The sequence below is a fragment of the Chrysemys picta genome, chromosome 16 (genome assembly GCF_011386835.1).
Source record: "Chrysemys picta bellii isolate R12L10 chromosome 16, ASM1138683v2, whole genome shotgun sequence".
Taxonomy (NCBI): domain Eukaryota; kingdom Metazoa; phylum Chordata; order Testudines; family Emydidae; genus Chrysemys; species Chrysemys picta.
The window spans coordinates 5,205,008-5,229,311 of record NC_088806.1 but is presented as its reverse complement, the minus strand read 5'-3'; the positions used below and the strand labels follow the sequence as shown (position 1 = coordinate 5,229,311).

At 49.9% G+C, this 24,304-nt stretch overlaps 1 protein-coding gene across 15 annotated transcripts; it reads right to left on the bottom strand.

Moving 5' to 3' along the window:
• Positions 1-1,868: 1,868 nt before the first annotated feature.
• LOC101935896 (zinc finger protein OZF-like) lies at positions 1,869-24,001 on the bottom strand. Of its 15 annotated transcripts, XM_065569638.1 has the most exons (6): positions 23,237-23,427; positions 22,196-22,284; positions 16,268-16,398; positions 11,558-11,684; positions 4,026-4,142; positions 1,869-3,296 (listed from the first exon to the last, which is right to left on the bottom strand). In XM_065569638.1, the coding sequence occupies exons 3-6, from the start codon at positions 16,274-16,276 to the stop codon at positions 1,912-1,914; spliced, it is 1,638 nt and encodes a 545-aa protein (XP_065425710.1). In that variant the 5' UTR covers positions 16,277-16,398; positions 22,196-22,284; positions 23,237-23,427; the 3' UTR covers positions 1,869-1,911. The 15 variants fall into 15 exon arrangements, with proteins under 15 accessions (XP_065425710.1, XP_042703622.2, XP_065425702.1 ...); XM_042847688.2 differs by lacking the exons at positions 16,268-16,398; positions 23,237-23,427 and adding an exon at positions 23,801-23,994; XM_065569630.1 differs by lacking the exons at positions 16,268-16,398; positions 23,237-23,427 and adding an exon at positions 23,801-23,989 and having other exon boundaries at positions 1,869-3,293.
• Positions 24,002-24,304: the final 303 nt, after the last annotated feature.

Below are 24,304 nucleotides of genomic sequence, written 5' to 3'. Positions count from 1 at the left end.
AACAACCCAGGAAACTACAGACCAGTTAGTTTAACTTCTGTGCCAGGGAAGATAATGGAGCAAGTAATTAAGGAAATCATCTGCAAACACTTGGAAGGTGGTAAGGTGATAGGGAACAGCCAGCATGGATTTGTGAAGAACAAATCATGCCAAACCAATCTGATAGCTTTCTTTGATAGGATAACGAGCCTTGTGGATAAGGGTGAAGCTGTGGATGTGGTATACCTAGACTTTAGTAAGGCATTTGATACGGTCTCGCATGATATTCTTATCGATAAACTAGGCAAATACAATTTAGATGGGGCTACTATAAGGTGGGTGCATAACTGGCTGGATAACCGTACTCAGAGAGTTGTTATTAATGGTTCCCAATCCTGCTGGAAAGGCATAATGAGTGGGGTACCGCAGGGGTCTGTTTTGGGACCGGCGCTGTTCAATATCTTCATCAACGACTTAGATATTGGCATAGAAAGTACGCTTATTAAGTTTGCGGATGATATCAAACTGGGAGGGATTGCAACTGCTTTGGAGGACAGGGTCATAATTCAAAATGATCTGGACAAATTGGAGAAACGGGCTGAGGTAAACAGGATGAAGTTTAACAAAGACAAATGCAAAGTGCTCCACTTAGGAAGGAAAAATCAGTTTCACACATACAGAATGGGAAGAGACTGTCTAGGAAGGAGTACGGCAGAAAGGGATCTAGGGGTTATAGTGGACCACAAGCTAAATATGAGTCAACAGTGTGATGCTGTTGCAAAAAAAGGCAAACATTCTGGGATGTATTAACAGGTGTGTTGTGAGCAAGACACGAGAAGTCATTCTTCCGCTCTACTCTGCTCTGGTTAGGCCTCAGCTGGAGTATTGTGTCCAGTTCTGGGCACCGCATTTTAAAAAAGATGTGGAGAAACTGGAAAGGGTCCAGAGAAGAGCAACAAGAATGATTAAAGGTCTTGAGAACATGACCTATGAAGGAAGGCTGAAAGAATTGGGTTTGTTTAGTTTGGAAAAGAGAAGACTGAGAGGGGACATGATAGCAGTTTTCAGGTATTTAAAAGGGTGTCATAAGGAGGAGGGAGAAAACTTGTTCACCTTAGCCTCTAAGGATAGAACCAGAAGCAATGGGTTTAAACTGCAGCAAGGGAGGTCTAGGTTGGACATTAGGAAAAAGTTCCTAACTGTCAGGGTAGTTAAACACTGGAATAAATGGCCTAGGGAGGTTGTGGAATCTCCATCTCTGGAGATATTTAAGAGTAGGTTAGATAAATATCTATCAGGGATGGTCTAGACAGTATTTGGTCCTGCCATGCGGGCAGGGGACTGGACTCGATGACCTCTCGAGGTCCCTTCCAGTCCTAGAATCTATGAATCTATGAAACAAGGGATGAGACAATCTGTTGCCAAAAGGGGGAACTTGGTGACTAACAATCGCCCTGCTAGTGCAGTGACAGTACAAATGAGATGCTCAGGGCTCGTCCAGACCAGGAAAATTGTTGTTGATTAAGACAGGTCGAAGGGAAGGTGATAGGTAATCCCAACCCCTGTGCCTGGGCTATGTCAGCACTGCACATATAGTGGTGCGCTTACATTAGGCTGGAAAATCCTGGAGGAGACAAAGCCCAGATCAATTTTAGCTCAGTTTAGCTACTTGAGTTCACCCCTATTTCCCCCACCTCGGGCTGATGGAAACTCCTGGCAGGAGGGACACACATTCCCAAGACTCGCTGGAGAAGGGAGTTGGTAGAAAGGACCATGGGATTCACCCCAGAGAAGGTGACCTGCAAAAAGGCAAAAGTGGGCAACTCATATGAGGGAGCTGAGAGAACAGGGTGACACAAACGGTGCAAACAAACCAAAAGGTCACTGTGTGGGAATTAGCAAATGTGTTTTAAAAATGATCTTTTCTCTGCCCTACACAAAGTTTTGATGCTGTCTCTCTCTCCGGTGGAGACTCTGATGTCTGTTCAGGTGTGAGCTGCGGATGAAACTTTTCCCGCACACTGAGCATCGATAGGGTCTCTCTCCCGTGTGAATTCTCTGATGTATTATAAGGGCTGAGCTCACACTGAAGCCTTTCCCGCACTCACAGCACTGATAAGGTGTCTCTCCTGTGTGGCTTGTCTGATGTGCACTAAGGTTTGATTTCTGACTGAACTGTTTCCCGCACTCAGAGCACTCATAGGGGCGCTCTCCCGTGTGGACCCTCTGATGTCTATTAAGGTCTGACTTGACAGTGAATTTTTTCCCGCATTGATGGCATTCATAGGGTCTCTCTCCTGTGTGGATCCTCTGATGCGTAATAAGGGCTGAGCTCTGCGTGAAAGTTTTCCCGCACTCAGAGCATTTATAGGGGATCTTTCCCGTGTGGATTCTCTGATGTCCAATAAGATCTGACTTGACAGTGAAGCTTTTCCCGCACTCACAACATTTATACGGTCGCTCCCCTGTGTGGATCCTCTGATGTCTAATAAGGGCCGAGCTCTGAGTGAAGCTTTTCCCGCACTCGCAGCATTCATGGGGCCTCTCTCCTGTGTGGATCCTCTGATGATTAATTAGGTCTGAGTTGACAGTGAAGCTTTTCCCGCACTTGCAGCACTCATAGGGCCTCTCTCCTGTGTGGATCCTCTGATGTATAATAAGCCCTGAGCTCCGAGTGAACTGTTTCCCGCACTCACAGCATGTATAGGGTCGCTCTCCCGTGTGGGTCCTCTGGTGATTAATAAGGGCAGAGCTGTCAGTGAAGGTTTTCCCACACTCACTGCACTCATAGGGTCGCTCTCCCGTGTGGATCCTCTGGTGTCTAATCAGGGCGGAGCTCAGAGTGAAGTGTTTCCCGCACTTGCCGCACTCATGGGGTCTCTCCCCTGAGTGGATCCTGTGATGCCGAACAAGGTGGGAGCTCTGGCTGAAGGTTTTCCCGCACACCCCGCATCCATAGGGCCTCTCTCCAGTGTGGATTCGCTCATGTTTCATAAGGTCTGAGCGGCTACTGAAGTCTTTCCCACACTCGGTGCATGTGTTTTTTCTCTCTCCTGTGGGTGTTCTCTGCTGGGCTGTGATTTCCTTGAGGTCTGTGTGAGTCTCCTGACAATTAATGGATTTACCAAGTTTCTCACCTGGCTGGTTTCCCTGCTGCCTCTCTGGCCTGTGCTGGCAATCAGAGGCTTTTCCCTGCACATGACGCCTGGATACATTCCCTTGGGATCCTTGCGATAATCCCCCATGTGCTTCCATGTGCTCAGCATCTTCCTGCTGAGGATTCTGCTCCTCTTTCTCACTCACCATCCCAGCACCTGCTGAGACACAGGGAGAAATGTCAGAAACAGGGTGTGTGAAAGTAGAATGAATTATATTGTAAAAATATAATGGATTAAAGAAATACTGTATGTTCCTTTAAGCAGGAATAAGGAATATTGAAATATAGTTGTCAGGAAGAGAAACATTAAGGTATGAAACAATGGGTCCACTCAAGCTAATGATGGGACATTAACAGGAGATCGGTAATAGTAAGGAAATAAGATATGTATATCTAGCCCCAGGTAAACTTATCAGTTCTGCTTCCTTTTGTTATCTTGTTAAGTTCCCTTTTATCTGTATAAATAAGATAATTTGAGTCTTGCATGGTGCTCACATTATCTGGGTGTATTAGCAGAGCGCTTTGCTAATAAACAAAGTGGTCTAATAAATTGTGAGTCCTGAATCTGACTTTGACAGGTGGAAAAGGGGAAAACAAACCAAAATTAGAGCTGGAGAGACAGAAAAAACCTAATAGCTGAATTCTGCAAAACTCCTCTCCTTAGGGGACAGAGGAGGGGAACAATTCTGCCTCCACATCCCATCAGGTAGGGAGCTGCTGCCAGGTGTCAGTGAGGATGGGTAGGAAGCCAGGAGCGATAGCTGCCCATAGGGTACAAGCCCTCCTGGGGATACTCCTGAACTCCGAGAGCTCCCAAGGCCTTTTTAAGGAATCCCAGCTCCTTCCTTCAGGCACGGAGCGTTTTTGAATTGGTTTAATGATCCCTCACCTGCACAGGCAGCTCTCAGGATATCTCCTTCCTCAGAGCCCTGGAGATCCAGGAGCCATGGCTCTGCCTCTCGTTCTAGCTGGGAGATCACATCAGGTTTGGAAACAGGAAACCCTGCTGAGGGGATAGAAAACAAGGGAGATCAGGGGAGTTCATGGGACATTTCTCACAAAGAAGAGTTTATTGGTTTAACCTCAGCCCATTTTAAAGCCGTCAAATCCCAGGGGCAGCTCCTCAGGTGCTCAAAGGTGCAGAACACTCTGTGTATGAGGGATTTAACTATCCTCATCTCTGCCGAGAACACACACAGCCAGACACTGCTCATAGAATCATAGAATATGAGGGTTGGAAAAGACCTCAGGAGGTATCTAGTCCAACCCCCTGCTCAAAGAGGACCAACCCCAACTAAATCATCCCAGCCACGGCTTTGTCAAGCCAGGCCTTAAAAACCTCTAAGGAAGGAGATTCCACCACCTCCCTAGGGAACCCATGCCAGTGCTTCACCACCCACCTAGTGAAATAGTGTTTCCGAATATCCAACTGTAGTGAGGCGGCCTGGCTCCCAGCCGCCCCCGTGAGGGACGAGCCAGAACAGCCACTAGAGTGGGCAGAGTCACCGCCTGTCCCTGACCCCCAGAAGTCAAGGGGCGGGACAGGAAGTATAAAGGCCCGGCCCCAGCACTCAGTTGCGGCCTGACTGCAGGAGAGGGCAGACGCTGGTGCCTGAGCTCCTGCTGCACCGTGCCTGCCCCGAGCCCGATGTCCTGAGGAGCAGACTGAACTTCCCCTCACCGAGGGTCCGGAGGAACCGCCCGACCTACCCAGCGCTCGCTGCCCTGAGGAGCCCATAATCTCCCTCTGCCCTCTCCCACAGTCGGGCCGCAACTGATGCGGCACTTCTTCGGGTTGGCCGTTAACCCGGCCGCCCGCAGAGACCTCAGGACGGCTGCAACCCATTCTAGATGGTTCTCCCACTGAGGACTGTAAATGACTACGTCATCCAAATAAGCCGCTGCGTAATCTTGATGGGGTTGGAGGAGGCGGTCCATCAGGTGCTGAAACATGGCCGGAGCCCCGTGGAGGCCGAAAGGCATTCGGGTAAACTGGTAGAGGCCCATAGGGGTGGCAAACGTGGTCTTCTCCCTGGAAGCAGGTTCCAGGGGGATCTGCCAGTACCCCTTGCTAACGTTGAGGGTGGTGATATAGCCGGCCTCTCCTAGCCGGGCCAACAGCTCATCTATCCGGGGCATGGGATACGCATCGAACTTGGAGATGGCATTTACGCGCCTGAAGTCAATGCAAAATCATTGGGAACCGTCGGGCTTCGGTACCAGCACGACGGGGCTTCGCCACTCGCTGTGCGATGGCTCAATCACCCCCAAGTCTAGCATCGCCCGTACCTCCTCATCCACAATCCGTTTCCGGTGATATGGCAAGGGCCTGGTCGCGCCCCGAAGTACCACCCCCGGCTCAGTCTGAATCTTATGGTATACCAGGGTGGTGGACCCCGGTTGGGCCGTGAAGGTGTACAAGAAGGCTCGCAGGAGGCACCGAGTCTGCTTGAGCTGGTCCTCCGTTAATGTCTCCCCAAGTTGGGGTTCCTCAGGGCCCTCAGTGTGGGTTATCTGGGGCCCTAGCTCTGGTTCCGGCGGGTAGGGGTAATCAGCAGCCCTTCTGGTTCCCGCCAGGGCTTGAGGAGGTTGACATGATACCGCTGTATCTTTTTCTTCCGGTCGGGCTGGTTAATCTCATATGTAACTGGGCCCACCTTCTGGACGACTTCATATGGCCCTTGCCATCGGGCCAGGATTTTTGACTCGCTGGAAGGGAGTAGCAGTAACACCCGGTCTCCGGGTTGAAAGTCCCGTGTTTGGGCATCCTGGTTATAAGTCTGGGCTTGTGCCTCCTGGGCGGCTTTCAAATTTTCTCGTGCCTGGGCCCCAGCCTGCTTAAGACGCTCCTGAAGCTGGACCACGTACTTTAAGAGGCCCTGGGCCGGTGACGGGGTTTGCTCCCAAGTCTCCCTCATTAGGTCCAATAGGCCCCAAGGTCAACGGCCATATAGTAGCTCAAATGGTGAGAACTTGGTCGACGACTGGGGAACTTCTCAGACCGCCAGGAGCAAGGGTGGGAGTAGCTGGTCCCATCGACGAAGGTCCTCCTGGGGGAACTTCCGGAGCATATCCTTTAGGGTCCGGTTGAACCTTTCGACCAACCCGTCAGTCTGGGGGTGATAGACTGACGTGCGCAATTGCTTGACCCCCAGAAGTTCACACACCTGCTGAAACAGCCGCGAAGTAAAGTTGGTCCCCTGATCCGTGAGGATCTCGCGGGGCAAGCCGACTTGGGCAAAAACCTTCACCAGTTCATCGGCGATGGCGCGGGCTGTGATATTCCGGAGGGGAATTGCCTCGGGGAACCGGGTGGCGTAGTCCAACATTACCAGGATATACTGAAATCCTGCATTGCTCTTGGGAAGGGGCCCCACCAGGTCCATGGCCACGCGTTCGAAGGGGGTCTCGATTAAAGGCATCGGGATCAACGGGGCCTTGGGAGTCCATGCCGGGGCGGCCAACTGGCAGTCGAGGCAGGAGTTGCAGTACCTCTTTACCTCCTGGTACACCCCCGGCCAGAAGAAGTGCCCCAGGATCCAGGCCAGGGTCTTCTAGTGACCGAGGTGTCCAGCCGCGGGGACGTCGTGGGCCAGCTTCATGACAGCCTGTCGATGACACCGGGGAACGAGGAGTTGGGTCCGGGTTTCCCCCGTGTGGGGGTCCCGTTCGACGCGATATAGGCGGCCCTGCCTCAACTCAAAGTGTGGCCACTGGGCTGCTCGACCAGGGTCGAGGACAGTCCCGTCCACAATAGCCAGTTGTTCATACACCCGCTGTTCCTGGGCCACCCGCCGAGGCCAGGTCTCGGTGGGGTAGGTCAGACTCCTAAACCACTGGCGGAAACTTTCGGGACTCACATCCAGGGCGTCCAGAATGGCAGTCTTTACTTGGCTGTAATCTTGGGCTGCCTGCTCAGTCCCAGTCAAGTACGGGGCCAAGATGGAAGCCCACTGCTTCAGGGCCCAGCCGGCGACGACTGCCACCCACTCGAAGGTGATGAGAAAGGCTTCAGGGTCGTCGTCGGGTACCATCTTCGTTAGCTGGATCGGGGGGCTGGGTCGTGTGGTCCCAGCTGTGCCTCCCGGCTGTGCTTCCCAAGGTCGGGCCAGCGCCCCTGCGAGCTGCTGAAGACATTGCTGCTGGAAGTCCTGGTGCTGGGTGTCTAGGTCTTGGATGAGCTGGTTCTGCTGGGTTCCCAACTGCTCCATGAGCTGCTGCTGCTGCTGCAGCTGTGCGGCCTGCTGTTCCTTTTGCTGTTGCAACTGGGCCACCTGCTGCCGCTCCTGGGTTTCCGTCACCAGGGTCAAGAGCTGGGACAGATCCATCTCTCGGGACGGGGATCTTTCTCCCCTGGCTCCTCTCTCCCCGGGGTCGAGAGTTTGCGCCAACATCCTGGGCGGAACTCCTCAGAGAAGGCACCACGTGTAGACGTCCAGGGGAGGGGCTGGTCCCTCATGGGGGCGGCTGGGAGCCAGGCTGCCTCACTACCCGAGGCGGGGAGCAGTTCAGTCTTGCGTGCCCAGGCCTAGGTCGGGCGGGCAGCCAATCGTAGCCAATCGTAGGTGCCTGAGCTCCTGCCACACCGTGGCTGCCCCGAGCCCGGTGTCCTGAGGAGGACTGGCCGCACCTGCCCGAGCCCGGTATCCTGAGGAGCGGACTGAACTTCCCCTCACCGAGGGTCCGGAGGAACCGCCCGACCTACCCAGCGCTCGCTGCCCTGAGGAGCCCATGATCTGGGACACGGTGGACGAAGCTCAGGACGCACAGGTACCCATGGAGGAGGAGATGGGAAGTGGCCCGGGGATGGCCGACCCCGAACCCATATCAGTGTGTTGCGGTCAGGATTCCCACTGATCCAGCAGCAGACGGACTGCTGCTGATAGGGCCCTGGGCTGGAACACAGTGGAGTGGGTGGGCCTGTGTTCCCCCCTGCCACCCCACGCTGGGTGGCAGTCTCTCCTCCTCCCTGCCTGAGGGCGTGAGCCCCTGAACTTACTGTTTGTTTGCTCACTCCCTGCCCGAGGGACTGAGCCCTGTACTACGGTTGGCTGCCCGCCCAACCTAGGCCTGGGCACGCAAGACTGAACTGCTCCCCGCCTCGGGTAGTGAGGCAGCCTGGCTCCCAGCCGCCCCCATGAGGGACCAGCCCCTCCCTGGGATGTCTACACCAACCTACACCTCCCCCACTGCAACTTGCTCCTTGTTCTGTCATCTGCCATCACTGAGAATAGCCGAGCTCCATCCTCTTTGGAACCCCCTTTCAGATAGCTGAAGACTGCTATCCAATCCCCCCTCACTCTTCTCTTCTGTAGACTAGATAACCCCAGTTCCCTCAGCCTCTCCTCGTAAGTCATGTGCCCCAGCCCCCCTGATCATTTTCGTTGCCCTCTGCTGGACTCTCTCCAATTTGTCCACATCCCTTCTGTAGAGGGGGGACCAAAACTGGACAATACTCCAGCTGTGGCCTCACTAGTGCTGAATAGAAGGGAATAATCACTTCCCTCGATCTGCTGGCAATGCTCCTACTAATGCAGCCCAATATGCCGTTGGCCTTCTTGGAAATGCGGCTCCTAAAACACAGTCAGTAACTCCATGTTCCAGGAAGTAAAGACTCCAGCCAGAGGGGAAGTCACCCTGGATCTGCTTCTTAATCAGAGAGAAACACTGAGACAATGGGAGAGGTGTAGGAAAGCCAGGACTGGTGAGCACGGGCTGGTGGGATTCAGCGCAGTAAGGAAAAGGAGGGACAGGGGTGTCACTGAATGTCGTATCTCAGGACTTGTCTACACTTGGAGACACTGCGACTGTCCTGCTGTAGTGCATCAGTGTAGACACTCACTATAGCAATGAGAAAGGTTCTCCCATCAGCGTAGGTCATCCACCTCCGTGGGAGGCAGTAGCTAGCTCGACGGAAGCATTATTTTCTGTTTAAAAGCCACCTATTCTAACTCCCCTAAATTCCACATGTTTATTTGGATTCTCTTGAAATTAGCAGGGCACATTTTTCATGGGCATTCAGGGAAGGGTTAGTGGGTCAAATATGGGGAGATTTGTTAAAGAGGTTCCTAAGATACAGGCCCCCCCCGCTTTGGCAGCTTTTTACAAAATCATCTTCCTTTTGTCATATTTTCTTACACACAGCTGGGGCTGAAACGCCAATTCTCATTGTCCCCAGACTGATCTCCATCACTTGGCATTTCTCTCAGGTAGTACGTAGCCCCCACTGCCTCTTTGGGGTGGGTCAAGAGGGTCTATGCTGCGGCCATTGAACTTAAACCACACCCATGAATTTGAGATGGAGCCTGACTGCTGATAGTTTCAGGCAATGTGTGTTGTGCCTTTTTCTTGCATTCTGCAGAAGTTCCTCTTGGAAGTTTTCCCCTCTGATTACAAAATAAGTGGATTCAGAGACCTATTTTAAAGTGCTCTAAAGTCCACATGCAGAGTCTTGCCCGGTCTGTACTTACAACTTTTGCCAGCATAGCACTGGCAGCTAGAGGTGTAAAAATCACACCGCTAACCATCACAGCTCTGCCAGGAAAAGCTGTAAGGTAGACACAGTTATAGTGGCAAAAAATCCATTAAAAAATCAGGGTAAAATACCCATAAAGTACATTAATGCAGAGTTAAGGTTGCCCAGTGCGGCCTCATGTCCTCCCAGCATGTGGATGGGAGCTAAAACCTAAACTTCTGAAAACTAGAAAATGATGCCATACCTGCAACACAACCTTAACTCTGCCCTTCTCTAATCCTTGAGTTGGCACTAGCCACTGGAAACAGTTCAGGAAGGCTGGTGCAAAGGTTTACAAACTACAAAGGTCAGTGGCATCTTCTCCATCTCAGGAAGTCTTCAGGTCAAGACTGCATGTCTTTCCGGAAGATGATTTAGTCAAACACAAGGCAGTATCTGGATGAAATTCTGTAGCCTGTGTTATACAGCAGGCCAAATTAGATGAACGAATAGTCCTTTCTGGCCATAAAATCTATGAATCTACAATAGACACAAGGAAGGACTAAGAACATGCCATTGTTTGTGTTGTGTTCCACAGATTGGAACATCGGCATTTATCCACATGCCCTCCAGCTGTGTACAGTGTGTCAGCTGTAATTGAAAGGAGGATGGATTAGTTGGAGCAGCTTGGCAGAGCTGAGACTGTGGGATGAAGAGAGGTACATGTGAACCCTGAGGGACCCAGCCTGCCTCATTCCCATGCTGCGTGTTGCAGGTTGTGTCAGTGAAGGTGCACAAGGGCGTGTTCTTGTCACAGAGATTGCCAGCAGCCTGGGGGCATAGGTGCTAGAAGACTCCAAGGTCGATCAATGGCAAACTGAAGACAACGACTCCGAAGGAAACCTCACGGGGAGGGGAGGAGAGGGGAGTGGGTAGCGAGGAGGTATGGCCTCCCTCAGAGTTAGACCCGGAGGGCCGTAACCCACCCCTTGGGCTTCAGAACCATGCCCATCCCACCGGACAGAAGCCCTTATTTGCGCTGTCGCTGGACGCTTCCCCCCTGTTGCTGGGGCAGGACATTGAGAAGGAGCTCCCAGGACTGCCGCTGGATGCCTGGCCAGAGTTTTGTGCTGACAAACGCCTGGGGCTACTGCTGACCACCCATCCCAGGGAGACACAGGACACCTACAGCATGGAGGTACCAAATTTGGGGGCGGTAGGAAGTAGCCCAGGGAAACTAGACGACCCTCTGGTTGGGCTTTGGCCTGATAGGTTAGTGTGTTGTGGGTGGATCCCCACTTACCCAGTGGTGCAACACTCTGCCACTGTTAGGGCCCTGAGTTGGGACCCGGTAGAGCAGGGTGGGCCTGGGTCCCCCTAACCCTCCAACCCCTGGGGTGGCCGCCTCCCCACATTAGGCCAGAAGGCCTTGCCAGAGACCCTGACTACTTGCTGCCCTGTCCTGCCTGAGGGCAGGGGTTCATAGACTCACTATTGCTCAGCCAGGATCAAGTGGACTGAGCAGTCTAAAGGCTGCTAATTCCCCACTAATTGATTGCAGTGCTAAGGGCTGGACAGCGAGGAAGCATGGCCTCCCCCAGGGCTAGACCCAGAGAGACGACCACGCAGGCTTGCAGAGTGGTATTGCTTTGCAAGGCTGAGCTGGTGCGTGTGCAGTAGGCTCAGTGTTTGAGTGCCGGCCAGGGGTCGGAAGCTTCTGTTTGTTACACTGGACCTATATCCAAATTTGGCCTTTGCAAAGAGACTGTGTTAGATTTTGTGCTGTACTGCGCCTGTGCTCTGTTCCCAGAGTGTTCTGCAGCAGGGGAGGGTCTCTGGTAGTGTGTGCGCCACTGGCATGTTGGGGTGATGCTGAAACAGGGCAGAACAGAGGTGGCATATTGGGGTGTTGTGAACATTAACTCTTCCTTTCCCCTTCTAATAACCGAGGGGATGGGAATCCTTACCCAGCGAGGTCACATTCTCATAGTTCTCCTGCATGACATCTCTGTAGAGAGCTCTCTGAATGGGGTCCAGCAGAGCCCACTGTTCCCTGGTGAAATACACAGCCACCTCCTCGAAGGTCACCGGCCCCTGAAAGAGCAAGGGTCCAACACTCAATACCTGCTGCCCCACTATTCGTGGGGGAGAGGAACATAAGAACGGTCATACTGGGTCAGACCAAAAGTCCATCTAGCCCAGTATCCTGTCTTCCGACAGTGGCCAGTGCCAGGTGCCCAGAGGGAATGAACAGAACAGGTAAACATCAAGTGATCTATCCCCTGTTGCTCATTCCCAGCTTCTGGCAAACCGAGACTAGGGACACCATTCCTGCCCATCCTTGCTAATAGCCATTGATGGACCAATCCTCCATGAACTCTCGTTTTTTTTTTTTTATCCTTGTTATAGTCTTGGCCTTCACAACATCTTCTGGCGAGGAGTTCCACAGGTTGACTGTGCATTGTGTGAAGAACTACTTCCTTTTGTTTGTTTTAAACCTGCTGCCTATTAATTTCATTTGGTGACTCCTAGTTCTTGTGTTACGAGAAGGATTAAATAACACTTTCTTATTTACTTTCTGCCCACCAATCATGATTTTATAGACCTCTATCATATCCTCCTTTAGTCGTCTCTTTTCCAAGCTGAAAAGAAACAGTCTTATTAATCTCTTCTCATACGGAAGCCATTCCATACCCCTAGTCATTTTTGTTGCCCTTTTCTACACACAGTATTCAAGATGTGGGCGTCCCATGGATTTATATAGAAACATGATATTTTCTGCCTTATTATCTATCCCATTCTTAATTATTCCCAACATTCTGTTTGCTTTTTTGACGCCACTGCACATTGAGTGGATGTTTTCAGAGAACTATCCACAATAACTCCAAGATCTCTTTCTTGAGTGGTAACAGCCAATTTAGACCCCAACATTTTATATGTACAGTTGGGATTATGTTTTCCAATGTGCATTACTTTGCATTTATCAACATTAAATTCAATCTGCCATTTTGTTGCCCAGTCACCTAGTTTTGAGAGATCCCTTTGTAGCTCTTCGCAGTCTGCTTTGGTCTTAACTATTGTGACAGACCCAGACCAGTGGGGTACAGGAGTCTGGTAGAGGGCAAATATACTGGTCACTGGATGAGTAGTTTTTTGTTCCCTGAGTGACCAGAGCAGGGGCTGCACTAGAGTAATCAGGAACCTGCTAGAACCAGTTAAGGCAGGCAGGCTAATTAGGACACCTGGAGCCAATTAAGAAGCTGCTAGAATCAATTAAGGCAGGCTAATCAGGGCACCTAGGTTTTTAAAAGGAGCTCACTTCAGTTTGTGGTGCGAGTGTGAGGAGCTGGGAGCAAGAGGTGCAAGGAGCTGAGAGGGTGTGCTGCTGGAGGACTGAGGAGTACAAGCGTTATCAGACACCAGGAGGAAGGTCCTGTGGTGAGAATAAGGAAGGTGTTTGGAGGAGGCCATGGGGAAGTAGCCCAGGGAGTGGTAGCTGTCATGCAGCTGTTACAGGAGGCACTATAGACAGCTGCAGTCCACAGGGCCCTGGGCTGGAACCCGGAGTAGAGGGCGGGCCCGGGTTCCCCCCAAACCTCCCAATTGACCTGGACTGTGGGTTCTTCCAGAGGGGAAGGTCTCTGGGCTGTTCCCCAACCCACATGGTGAATCTCTGAGGCAAGAAAATCTGCCAGTAAGTGCAGGACTCACCAAGATAGAGGAGGAACTTTGTCACACTATCTTGAGTAGTTTTGTATCATCTGCAAGTTTTGCCACCTCACTGTTTACCCCTTTTTCCAGATCACTTACGAATATGTTGAATAGGACTGGTCCCAGTACAGACCTCTGAGGGACACCGCTATTTACCTCTCTCCATTCTGAAAACTGACCATTTATTCCTACCCTTTTCCTATATTTTAACCAGTTGCCAATTCATGAGGACCTATCCTCTTATCCCACGACAGCTTACTTTGCTTAAGAGCTTTTGCTGAGGGACCTTGTCAACGGCTTTCTGAAAATCTAAGTACACTATATCCACTGGATTCCCCTTAGAATCATAGAATATCAGGGTTGGAAGGGACCTCAGGAGGTTATCTAGTCCAACCCCCTGCTCAAAGCAGGACCAATTCCCAACTAAATCATCCCAGCCAGGGCTTTGCCAAGCATGACCTTAAAAACCTCTAAGGATGGAGATTCCACCACCTCCCTAGGGAACCCATTCCAGTGCTTCACCACTCTCCTAAGGAAAAACTTTTTCACAATATCCAACCTAAACCTCCCCCACTGCAACTTGAGACCATTACTCCTTGTTCTGTCATCTGCTACCACTGAGAACAGTCTAGATCAATCCTGTTTGGAACTCCCTTTCAGGTAGTTGAAAGCACCTATCAAATCCCCCCTCATTCTTCTTTTCTGCAGACTAAACAATCCCAGTTCCCACAGCTTCTCCTCATAAATAATTAGGGGACTGGAGCACATGACTTTTGTTGCCCTCCGCTGGACTCTTTCCAATTTTTGCACATCCTTCTTGTAGTGTGGGGCCCCAAACTGGACACAGTACTCCAGATGAGGCCTCACCAATGTCAAATAGAGGGGAATGATCACGCCCCTCGATCTGCTGGCAATGCCCCCTACTTATAAGGCCCCAATGCCGTTAGCCTTCTTGGCAACAAGGGCACACTGTTGACTCATATCCAGCTTCTCGTCCACTGTAACCCCTAGGTCCTTTTCTGTAGAACTGCTGCCTAGCCATTCGGTCCCTAGTCTGTAGCAGTGCATGGGATTCTTCCGTCCTAAGTGCAGGACTCTGCATTTGTCCTTGTTGAACCTCATCAGATTTCTTTTGGGCCAATCCTCTAATTTGTTTAGGTCCCTCTGTATCCGATCCCTACCCTCCAGCGTATCTACCACTCGTCCCAGTTTAGTGTCATCTGCAAACCTGCTGAGGGTGCTCCTTGTCCACATGCTTGTTGACCCCCTCAAAGAATTCTAGCAGATTGGTAAGGCATGATTTCCCTTTACAAAAACCATGTTGATTCTTCCCCAACAAATTATGTTATCTATGTGTCTGACAATTTTGTTCTTTACTAGAGTTTCAACCAATTTACCTGAAGTCAGGCTTACTGGCCTGTAATTGCTGGGATCACCTCTGGAGCCCTTTTTAAAAATTGGCCTCACATTAGCTATCCTCCAGTTATCTGGTACAGAAGCTGATTTAAGTGATAGGTCACAGACTACAATTAGTAGTTCTGCAATTTCACATTTGAGTTCCTTCAGAACTCTTGGGTGAAAACCATCTTGTCCTGGAGATTTATTACTGTTTAGTTTATCAATTTGTTCCAAAACCTCCCCTAATAACACTCAATCTGGGACAGTTCCTCAGATTTGTCACCTAAAAAGAATGGCTCTGGTTTGGGAATCTCCCTCACATCCTCAGCCCTGAAGACCAATGCAAAGAATTCATTTAGTTTCTCCGCAATGGCCTTATTGTCCTTGAGTGCTCCTTTATCATCTCAATCGTCCAATCTTAGAGTCATAGACTTTAAGGTCAGAAGGGACTAATATGATCTTCTAGTCTGACCTCCTGCACAACGCAGGCCACAGAATCTCACCCACCCACTCCCGCAACAAACCCCTAACCTATGTCTGAGCTATTGAAGTCCTCAAATCATGGTTTAAAGACTTAAAGGTGCAGAGAATCCACCAGGAAGTGACTCGTGCCCCACGCTGCAGAGGAAGGCGAAAACCCCCCCAGGGCCTCTGCCAATCTGCCCTGGAGGAAAATTCCTTCCCGACCCCAAATATGGCAATCAGCTAAACCCTGAGCATGTGGGCAAGACTCACCAGTCAGACATCCAGGAAAGAATTCTCTGTAATAACTCAGATCCCACCCCATCTAATATCCCATCACAGGCCAATGGGTATATTTACCGCTAATAGTCAAAGATCAATTAAATGCCAAAATTAGGCTATCCCATCATACCATCCCCTCCATAAACTTATCAAGCTTAGTCTTGAAGCCAGATATGTCTTTTGCCCCCACTGCTCCCCTTGGAAACCTGTTTCAGAACTTCACTCCTCTGATGGTCAGAAACCTTTGTCTAATTTCAAGTCTAAACTTCCTGATGGCCAGTTTATATCCATTTGTTCTTGTGTCCACGTTGGTACTGATCTTAAACAATTCCTCTCCCTCCCTGGTATTTATCCCTCGGATATATTTACAGAGAACAATCATATCTCCCCTCAGCCTTCTCTTGGTTAGGCTAAACAAGCCGATCTCCCTGAGTCTCCTTTCATAAGACAGGTTTTCCATTCCTCAGATCATCCTAGTAGCCCTTCTCTATACCTGTTCCAGTTTGAATTCATCCGTCTTAAACATGGGAGACCAGAACTGCACACAGTATTCCAGATGAATACTGGAATATCCCCTCATCTGGAGGGGATAGCTCAGTGGTTTGAGCATTGGCCTGCTAAACCCAGGGTTATGAGTTCAATCCTTGAGAGGGCCATTTAGGAATCTGGGGCAAAAATTTGTCTGGAGATTAGTCCTGCTTTGAGCAGGGGGTTGGACTAGATGACCTTCTGAGGTCCCTTCCAACCATGATATAAAATTAAAAAAACCCAGTGCCTTGTATAACAGTACTAACGCTTCCTTATCTCTACTGGAAATACCTCACCTGATGCATCCCAAGACCGCATTAGCTTTTTTCATGGCCATATCACATTGGCGGCTCATACTCATCCTGTGATCAACCAATACTCCAAGGTCCTTCTCCTCCTCTGTTACTTCCAATTGATGCATCCCCAGCTTATAACAAAAATTCTTGTTATTAATCCCTAAATGCACTTTTCACTATTAAATTTCATCCTATTACTATTACTCCAGTTTACAAGGTCATCCAGATCTTCCTGTAGGATATCCTGGTCCCTCTCTGTATTGGCAATACCTCCCAGCTTTGTGTCATCCGCAAACTTTATTAGCAGACTCCCACTTTTTGTGCCAAGGTCAGTAATAAAAAGATTAAATAAGATTGGTCCCAAAACCGATCCCTGAGGAACTCCACTAGTAACCTCCCTCCAACCTGACAGTTCACCTTTCAGTATGACCCCTTTAACCAGTTCCTTATCCACCTTTTAATTTTCATATTGATCCCCATCTTTTCCAATTTAACTAATAATTCCCCAAGTGGAACCGTATCAAATGCCTTACTGAAATCAAGGTACATTAGATCCACTGCGTTTCCTTTGTCTAAAAAATCTGTTACCTTCTCAAAGAAGGAGATCAGGTTGGTTTGGCATGATCTACCTTTTGTAAAACCATGTTGTATTTTGTCTCAATTACCATTGACCTCAATGTCCTTAACTACTTTCTCCTTCAAAAATTTTTTCCATAACCTTGCATACTACAGATGTCAAACTGACAGGCCTGTAGTTACCTGGATCACTTTCTCCCCCCCCTTTCTTAAAAATAGCCCCCACTAGTTATTTAGCAGACTTCCTGCTTCTGATGTACTTAAACATTTTTTTACTATTACTTTTTGAGTCTTTGTCTAGCTGTTCTTCACATTCTTTTTTGGCCTTCCTAATTATATTTGTACACTTCACTTGGTAGTGTTTATGCTCCTTTCTATTTTCTTCACTAGGATTTAACTTCCACTTTGTAAAGGAAGCCTTTTTGCCCCTCACTGCTTCTTTTACTTTGTTTCGCCATGGTGGCACTTTTTTGGTTCTTTTATTATGTTTTTTTAATGTGGGGTATACATTTAAGTTGAGCCTCTATTACGGTGTCTTTAAAAAGTTTCCATGCAACTTCCAGACATTTCACTTTTGCCGCTGCACCTTTTAATTTCTGTTTAACTAACCTCCTCAGTTTTGTGTAGTTTCCTTTTCTGAAATTAAATGCTACAGTGTTGGGCTGCTGTGGTGTTTCCCCCTCCACAGGGATGTTAAATGTAATTATATTATGGTCACTATTACCAAAGAGTCCTGCTATATTCACCTCTTGCACCAGAACCTGTGCTTCACTTAGGACTAAATTAAGAATTGCTTCTCCTCTGGTAAAAAGAACAGGAGTACTTGTGGCACCTTAGAGACTAACAAATTTATTAGAGCATAAGTTTTCGTGGACTACAGCCCACTTCTTTGGATGCATATAGAGTGAAACATATATTGAGGAGATTATATATATATATACACACACACACACACACACACACACACACACACAGAGAGAGAGAGCATGAACAGGTGGGAGTTGTCTTACCAACTCTGAGAGGCCAATTAAGTAAGAGAGGGGGAAAAAAAACATTTGAAGTGATAATCAAGCTAGCCCAGTACAGACACTTTGATAAGAAGTGTGAGAATACTTACAAGGGGAGATGGATTCAATGTTTGTAATGGCTCAGCCATTCCCAGTCCTTATTCAATCCTGAGTTGATTGTATCTAGTTTGCATATCCATTCCAGCCAGCAGTCTCTCGGAGTCTGTTTTTGAAGTTTTTCTGTTGTAAAATAGCCACCCGCAGGTCTGTCATAGAATGACCAGACAGGTTAAAGTGTTCTCCCACTGGTTTTTGAGTATTATGATTCCTGAGGTCAGATTTGTGTCCAATAATTCTTTTGCGGAGAGACTGTCTGGTTTGGCCAATGTACATGGCAGAGGGGCATTGTTGGCACATGATGGCATATATCACATTGGTAGATGTGCAGGTGAATGAGCCCCTGATGGTATGGCTGATGTGATTAGGTCCTATGATGATGTCACTTGAATAGATATGTGGACAGAGTTGGCATCGGGCTTTGTTACAAGGATAGGTTCCTGGGTCAGTGTTTTTGTTCAGTGATGTGTGGTTGCTGGTGAGTATTTGCTTTAGGTTGGGGGGTTGTCTGTAAGCAAGGACAGGTCTGTCTCCCAAGATCTGTGAGAGTGAGGGATCATCTTTCAGGATAGGTTGTAGATCTCTGATGATGCGCTGGAGAGGTTTTAGTTGGGGGCTGAAGGTGATAGCTAGTGGTGTTCTGTTAATTTCTTTGTTGGGCCTGTCTTGTAGGAGGTGACTTCTAGGTACTCGTCTGGCTCTGTCAATCTGTTTTTTCACTTCAGCAGGTGGGTATTGTAGTTTTAAGAATGCTTGATAGAGATCTTTTAGATGCTGGTCTCTGTCTGAGGGATTGGAGCAAATGCGGTTATATCTTAGAGCTTGGCTGTAGACAATGGATCGTGTGGTGTGTCCTGGATGGAAGCTGGAGGCATGTAGGTAAGTGTAGCGGTCAGTAGCTTTCCGGTATAGGGTGGTATTTATGTGACCATCGCTTATTAGCACAGTAGTGTCCAGGAAATGGACTGCTTGTGTGGATTGATCTAGGCTGAGGTTGATGGTGGGATGGAAATTATTGAAATCATGGTGGGCTTCTTTTCCATGGGTCCAGATGATGAAGATGTCATCAATGTAGCGCCAGTAGAGTAGGGGCGTTAGGGGACGAGAGCTAAGGAAGCGTTGTTCTAAGTCAGCCATAAAAATGTTGGCATACTGTGGGGCCATGCGGGTACCCATAGCAGTGCTGCTGACTTGAAGGTATATATTGTCCCCAATGTGAAATAGCTCGTTCACCTGCACATCTACCAATGTGATATATGCCATCATGTGCCAGCAATGCTATCAGGAACAGTATCCCCGATAATGCCACGGAAAACCTGGTGGCTGAACTTTGTGACTTTGTCCTCACCCACAACTATTTCACATTTGGGTTACAGGACCAGCTGCTCCAAGAAGCAGTCATTTAAGGTGTCAAGAAACTTTATCTCTGCATCCCATCCTGACGTGACATGTTGCCAGTCAATATGGGGATAGTTGAAATCCATTATTATTAATTATTATTATTATTGAGTTTATTTTAAGAGCTTTCCCTGAGCATTTCAGTCACTAACACCATACTAGTCAGATGGCCGGTAATATATCCCTACTGCTCTAGTCTTACTGTTTGAGCATGGAATTACTATCCATAGAGATTCTATGGTACAGTTTGGTTCACTTACGATTTTTACTTCATTGGATTTGATGCTTTCTTTCACATCTAGTGCCAATTCCCCACCAGCATGACCTGTTCTGTCCTTCTGATATATTTTGTACCCTGGTATTACTGTGTCCCATTGATTATCCTAATTCCACCAAGTTTCTGTGATGCCTATTATATCAATATCTTCATTTAATAAGAGGCACTCTAGTTCACCCATCTTATCATTTAGACTTCTAGCATGGTAGCACTTTAAAAACTTGTCACTTTTTAGCTGTCTATCATTACATCCTGTAATTAAATGGGACTTTTTTTCATTTGACTTTCTCATCAGATCCTACCTGTATTTTATCCTCTTCCATCCCCTCCTCCTTACTAGGACATAGAGAATCTCCATTAATAGCTCCTCCCCTATGTCCAAACCACATACTCCTCCGCACCTGGTGGCTTTCCCCCAGCCCTTAGTTTAAAAACTGCTCTACGACCTTTTTAACTGCGAGCCAATCAAATAGGAGCATCGCAGTCAACAGAGTCCCACCCCGCTCAGAACAGCCAGGAAACACCAGCGTGAGGGGATGAAGAGAGAACCCCTGGTCTCTCCCAGCAGATCCATCACACACCTACTAGTCACAGACTGATACAGGAGATGGAGCCACTAGCAGGGTTCAGGTAGAGCTGCCTGGTAGGAAGCCCAACACCCTCCTCATTGTGCAGAGCTGGATATGAAGGGAGGGGCAGCTCCCCTACACCTCACTGGTGGGTGCCCCCTTCATATCTCACAGCAGCCACTGGTTAGTCGGGTCAGGTTCCAGCACTATGAGTCTGGTCGGTTTTCCTACCCCATGTAGGAGGGTTATTTTCTGTTCAACGAATTAGGTCATTTCCACCTCTGAACCTCGTGGGCCTGTTCCTAGAATCTAGGCTGCTTATTAAACAACTCCCACAGTTGAATTTGTTAAATTTGGTGACAATATATGACTCCAGACCAGTAGCACCGCTATGGGCACCTGCATGGCCCCACAATATGCCAACATTTTTATGGCTGACCTGGAACAACGCTTCCTCAGCTCCCGTCCACTCATGCCCCTTCTCTACCTACGCTATATTGATGACATCTTCATCATCTGGACCCATGGGAAGGAGACCCTGGAAGAATTCCACCATGATTTCAACAGCTTCCACCCCACCATCAACCTCAGCCTGGACCAATCTACACAGGAGGTCCACTTCCTAGACACCACCGTACAAATAAGTGATGGCCACATTAACACCACCCTATACCGAAAACCCACCGATCGCTACGCCTACCTTCATGCCTCCAGCTTCCACCCCGGTCACACCACACGATCCATCGTCTACAGCCAAGCACTGAGGTACAATCGCATCTACTCCAACCCCTCAGACAGAGACCAACACCTACAAGATCTTCACCAAGCATTCTCAAAACTACGATACCCACACAAGGAAATAAAGAAACAAATTAACAGAGCCAGATGTGTACCCAGAAGCCTCCTGCTACAAGACAGGCCCAAAAAAGAAACCAACAGAACTCCACTGGCCATCACCTACAGTCCTCCGCTTAAACCTCTCCAACGCATCATCAGTGATCTACAACCCATCCTGGACAATGATCCCTCACTTTCACAGACCTTGGGAGGCAGGCCAGTCCTCGCCCACAGACAACCTGCCAACCTTAAGCATATTCTCACCGGCAACCACGCACCGCACCATAACAACTCTAACTCAGGAACCAACCCATGCAACAAACCTCGATGCCAACTCTGCCCACATATCTACACCAGCAACACCATCACTGGACCTAACCAGATCAGCTACAACATCACCGGCTCATTCACCTGCACATCCACCAATGTTATATATGCCATCTTATGCCAGCAATGCCCCTCTGCTATGTATATTGGCCAAACTGGACAGTCACTACGCAAGAGGATAAATGGACACAAGTCAGATATCAGGAATGGCAATATACAAAAACCTGTAGGAGAACACTTCAACTTCCCTGGCCACACAATAGCAGATGTTAAGGTAGCCATCTTACAGCAAAAAAACTTCAGGACCAGACTCCAAAGAGAAACTGCTGAGCTCCAGTTCATTTGCAAATTTGACACCATCAGATCAGGATTAAACAAAGACTATGAATGGCTTTCCAACTACGGAAGCAATTTCTCCTCCCTTGGTGTTCACACCTCAACTGCTAGCAGAGCACCTCACCCTCCCTGATTGAACTAACCTCGTTATCTCTGATTTATACCTGCCTCAGGAGATTTCCATTACTTGCATCTGAAGAAGTGAGGTTCTTACTCACGAAAGCTTATGCTCCCAATACTTCTGTTAGTCTTAAAGGTGCCATAGGACCCTCTGTTGCTTTTTACAGATTCAGACTAACACAGCTACCCCTCTGATACTTAACTCCCACAGGTTTGCCACACCCTGTCCTCCTCCCTTTCTCCACCCTGTGCATTTCCTGCCCCGCTCAAACCTCCAAACCAGACTGTGCAAACCTTCCCATCTCCGGTGTATTTGCTATCCCTCTCCCTCCTGCAGGAACCCACCAGCAACAATAATCCCTACCTGAACGGGTTCCTCTGCAGCCATTTCTCTCCCCTGTCCCATGGGAGGACGGGATGAACTGGACCAAAACATGGACGTCATTCTGCAGCCTGGCATGATGAGAAGGGCAGTTGTGGAGGGTTCAGAACAGGCTTTAGTTACTTTCACACCACAATTCCCCCAGGCCCTTTCCCTGCAGACAGACACCCTACATTCTGCCATGCTGGGAAAATGCTGATCTCTTTATTCCAGTGTAGACCGGCCCCTCCTACCAGGCTAAGCCCACAGGGAGATTTTTCAGCCGCCCCAGTAACAAATTCTCTGAACAAAATGCTAGAAAGGAGCAGAACCGAAGGGGGTGGGCAGACTCCATGGGGGACACTGGCTCCTCCCTTCCCCCACCCTGTTGCTGGCACAGAACGGACACCACATTCCCACCCTAGAGTCAGCCGTGTCTCAGGGCTCCCCGAACAGCCCCCGATCCCTGACTCAGGGCAACAATTTCCCACTAAACAAACACAAATTAGTGAAGATAAAATGGGTGGGGAAACCCCATGAAATGGGAGATTTTCGATGGACATTTGAGAAGTATGGAGAGAACGGTGGAAATCAGGAGAGAGCTGATCATTCGAGGGGAAAGGGGGGGGGGAAATCTCCCCAGATTTTATAGCCATGTGTGAGATACTGAGAGAGAAAAGGGGCAGAACTGGAGAGAATTTGTATCAGGGGGTGGGAGGCAAGTGGCACAAACAGGGACAGGATCCAATTAACTCCCCTCCCCCCACCCACCACTTCTCCCTCGGGGATTTCCTGGCCGCACAGAGATAGCTCAACCCCCAACAACTCCGGCTTCTCCCCTCCCTGCCCGACACCCCCACCCCACAGGGGACCCCCCCCCCCGCCAGGCCCCAGTCTCTACCCCCCCGATCCCAGCGGTGCCGGGGGCAGATCCTGCTGCAGCTTCACTGGGGCCGAGGCAGCTCCGAGGCTTCTCCCAGGTTCCCCGGGGCGGAGAGTCACTTTCCTGCCCGGCCCCAGCGCCCCCCGGGGTCTGTCACTCACCGGGGGGCTCCGGCCCGGGGGCTGGTGCGGGCAGAGCCCGGGGCTGCCCAGGGGGCGGGTCCCAGCTGGAGAAAGCCCCAAGCCGGGCACGGAGGGGTTAATGCCGGGCTCCCCCCGCACAGACCCCGGGGAGCAGCAGCTGCCCCGCCCCCAGGAGCTGCCAGGGCTCTGGGCTTTGTTCTCCCGGCTCCTGACTCCCGGCCCCGCCCCCGCAGCTGCTCCAGCCCCGGCCTGTGACGGGGGGAGCGAGTGGAGGCAGGCGACCGGTTCAGAACCGCAGACTTGCCGGGCTCCAGATACAAAATTTGTATCCACAGCCGAGTCGGAACAATGGGGCGGCGCAGGATCGGGCCCGGGGACTCCAGCCCCTCCCCCCGCAGGATCGGGCCCCGGGACTTCAGCCCCTTCCCCTCCCCCCGCAGGATCGGGCCCGGGGACTCCAGCCCCTCCCCCCGCAGGATCGGGCCCAGTGACTCCAGCCAGAGCAGGGTCAGGCTCACACACATGCTCATTCACATCTGCTGCAGCAGCTGCCCTCACTGGGGCGGATTAAAATCTGTTCACCTCCCGGTGAATTCCAGCGGACCCAGTGCGCAGGAGGGTCTGGCTTGTTCCCCGCCGAGAGAACCAGGCCGTGCTGCTTGCAGTCTCTGGGGGACTTTCCGCCAGAGGCTCCTCTGAACCCAGGTGGAGCCTGGGTGGAGCCAGCTGGATGAATTATCCAACCAATCGCTGCCCCTGCCTTTGTTACTGGCCCTCCCGTGAAGCCGTGTGCCTGAGGCTCATGCAGCTCTGTCATTCTTTGACGTTTCCCTGCTGCTTTCTGTGACAACCTCTGGCTTTTTTCTAGCATGAGAAATAATTGGTCAGGTCCTAACTTTTCCCTTTGGGCCATTCTGCAGGGCGGCGGTATTCCCCACCCCTCGCTGCCTTAATCAGTGCAGCCTGGATAGCTTCTAAAAGTGATCGCATAGCCTAAGCCCACGTTCTGGGTTCCACGTCGCTATTATTGGCTGTGGTACTACGGCCCGTGTTATACAGCAGGTCAGACTACATTGGGGTGGGCAA

What these genes read in the sequence shown, in the direction of transcription:
- LOC101935896 (XM_065569631.1), bottom strand. Translation starts at nt 22,396, where the DNA reads ATGGCAGAATGTAGGGTGTCTGTCTGCAGGGAAAGGGCCTGGGGGAAT. An exon ending in CTGCAGAGGAACCCGTTCAG is followed by an intron (nt 11,685 to 22,195) that starts GTAGGGATTATT and finishes TTGCTCTTTCAG; the next exon opens with GGGCCGGTGACCTTCGAGGA. An exon ending in TGAGAATGTGACCTCGCTGG is followed by an intron (nt 4,143 to 11,557) that starts GTAAGGATTCCC and finishes CTATCCCCTCAG; the next exon opens with CAGGGTTTCCTGTTTCCAAA.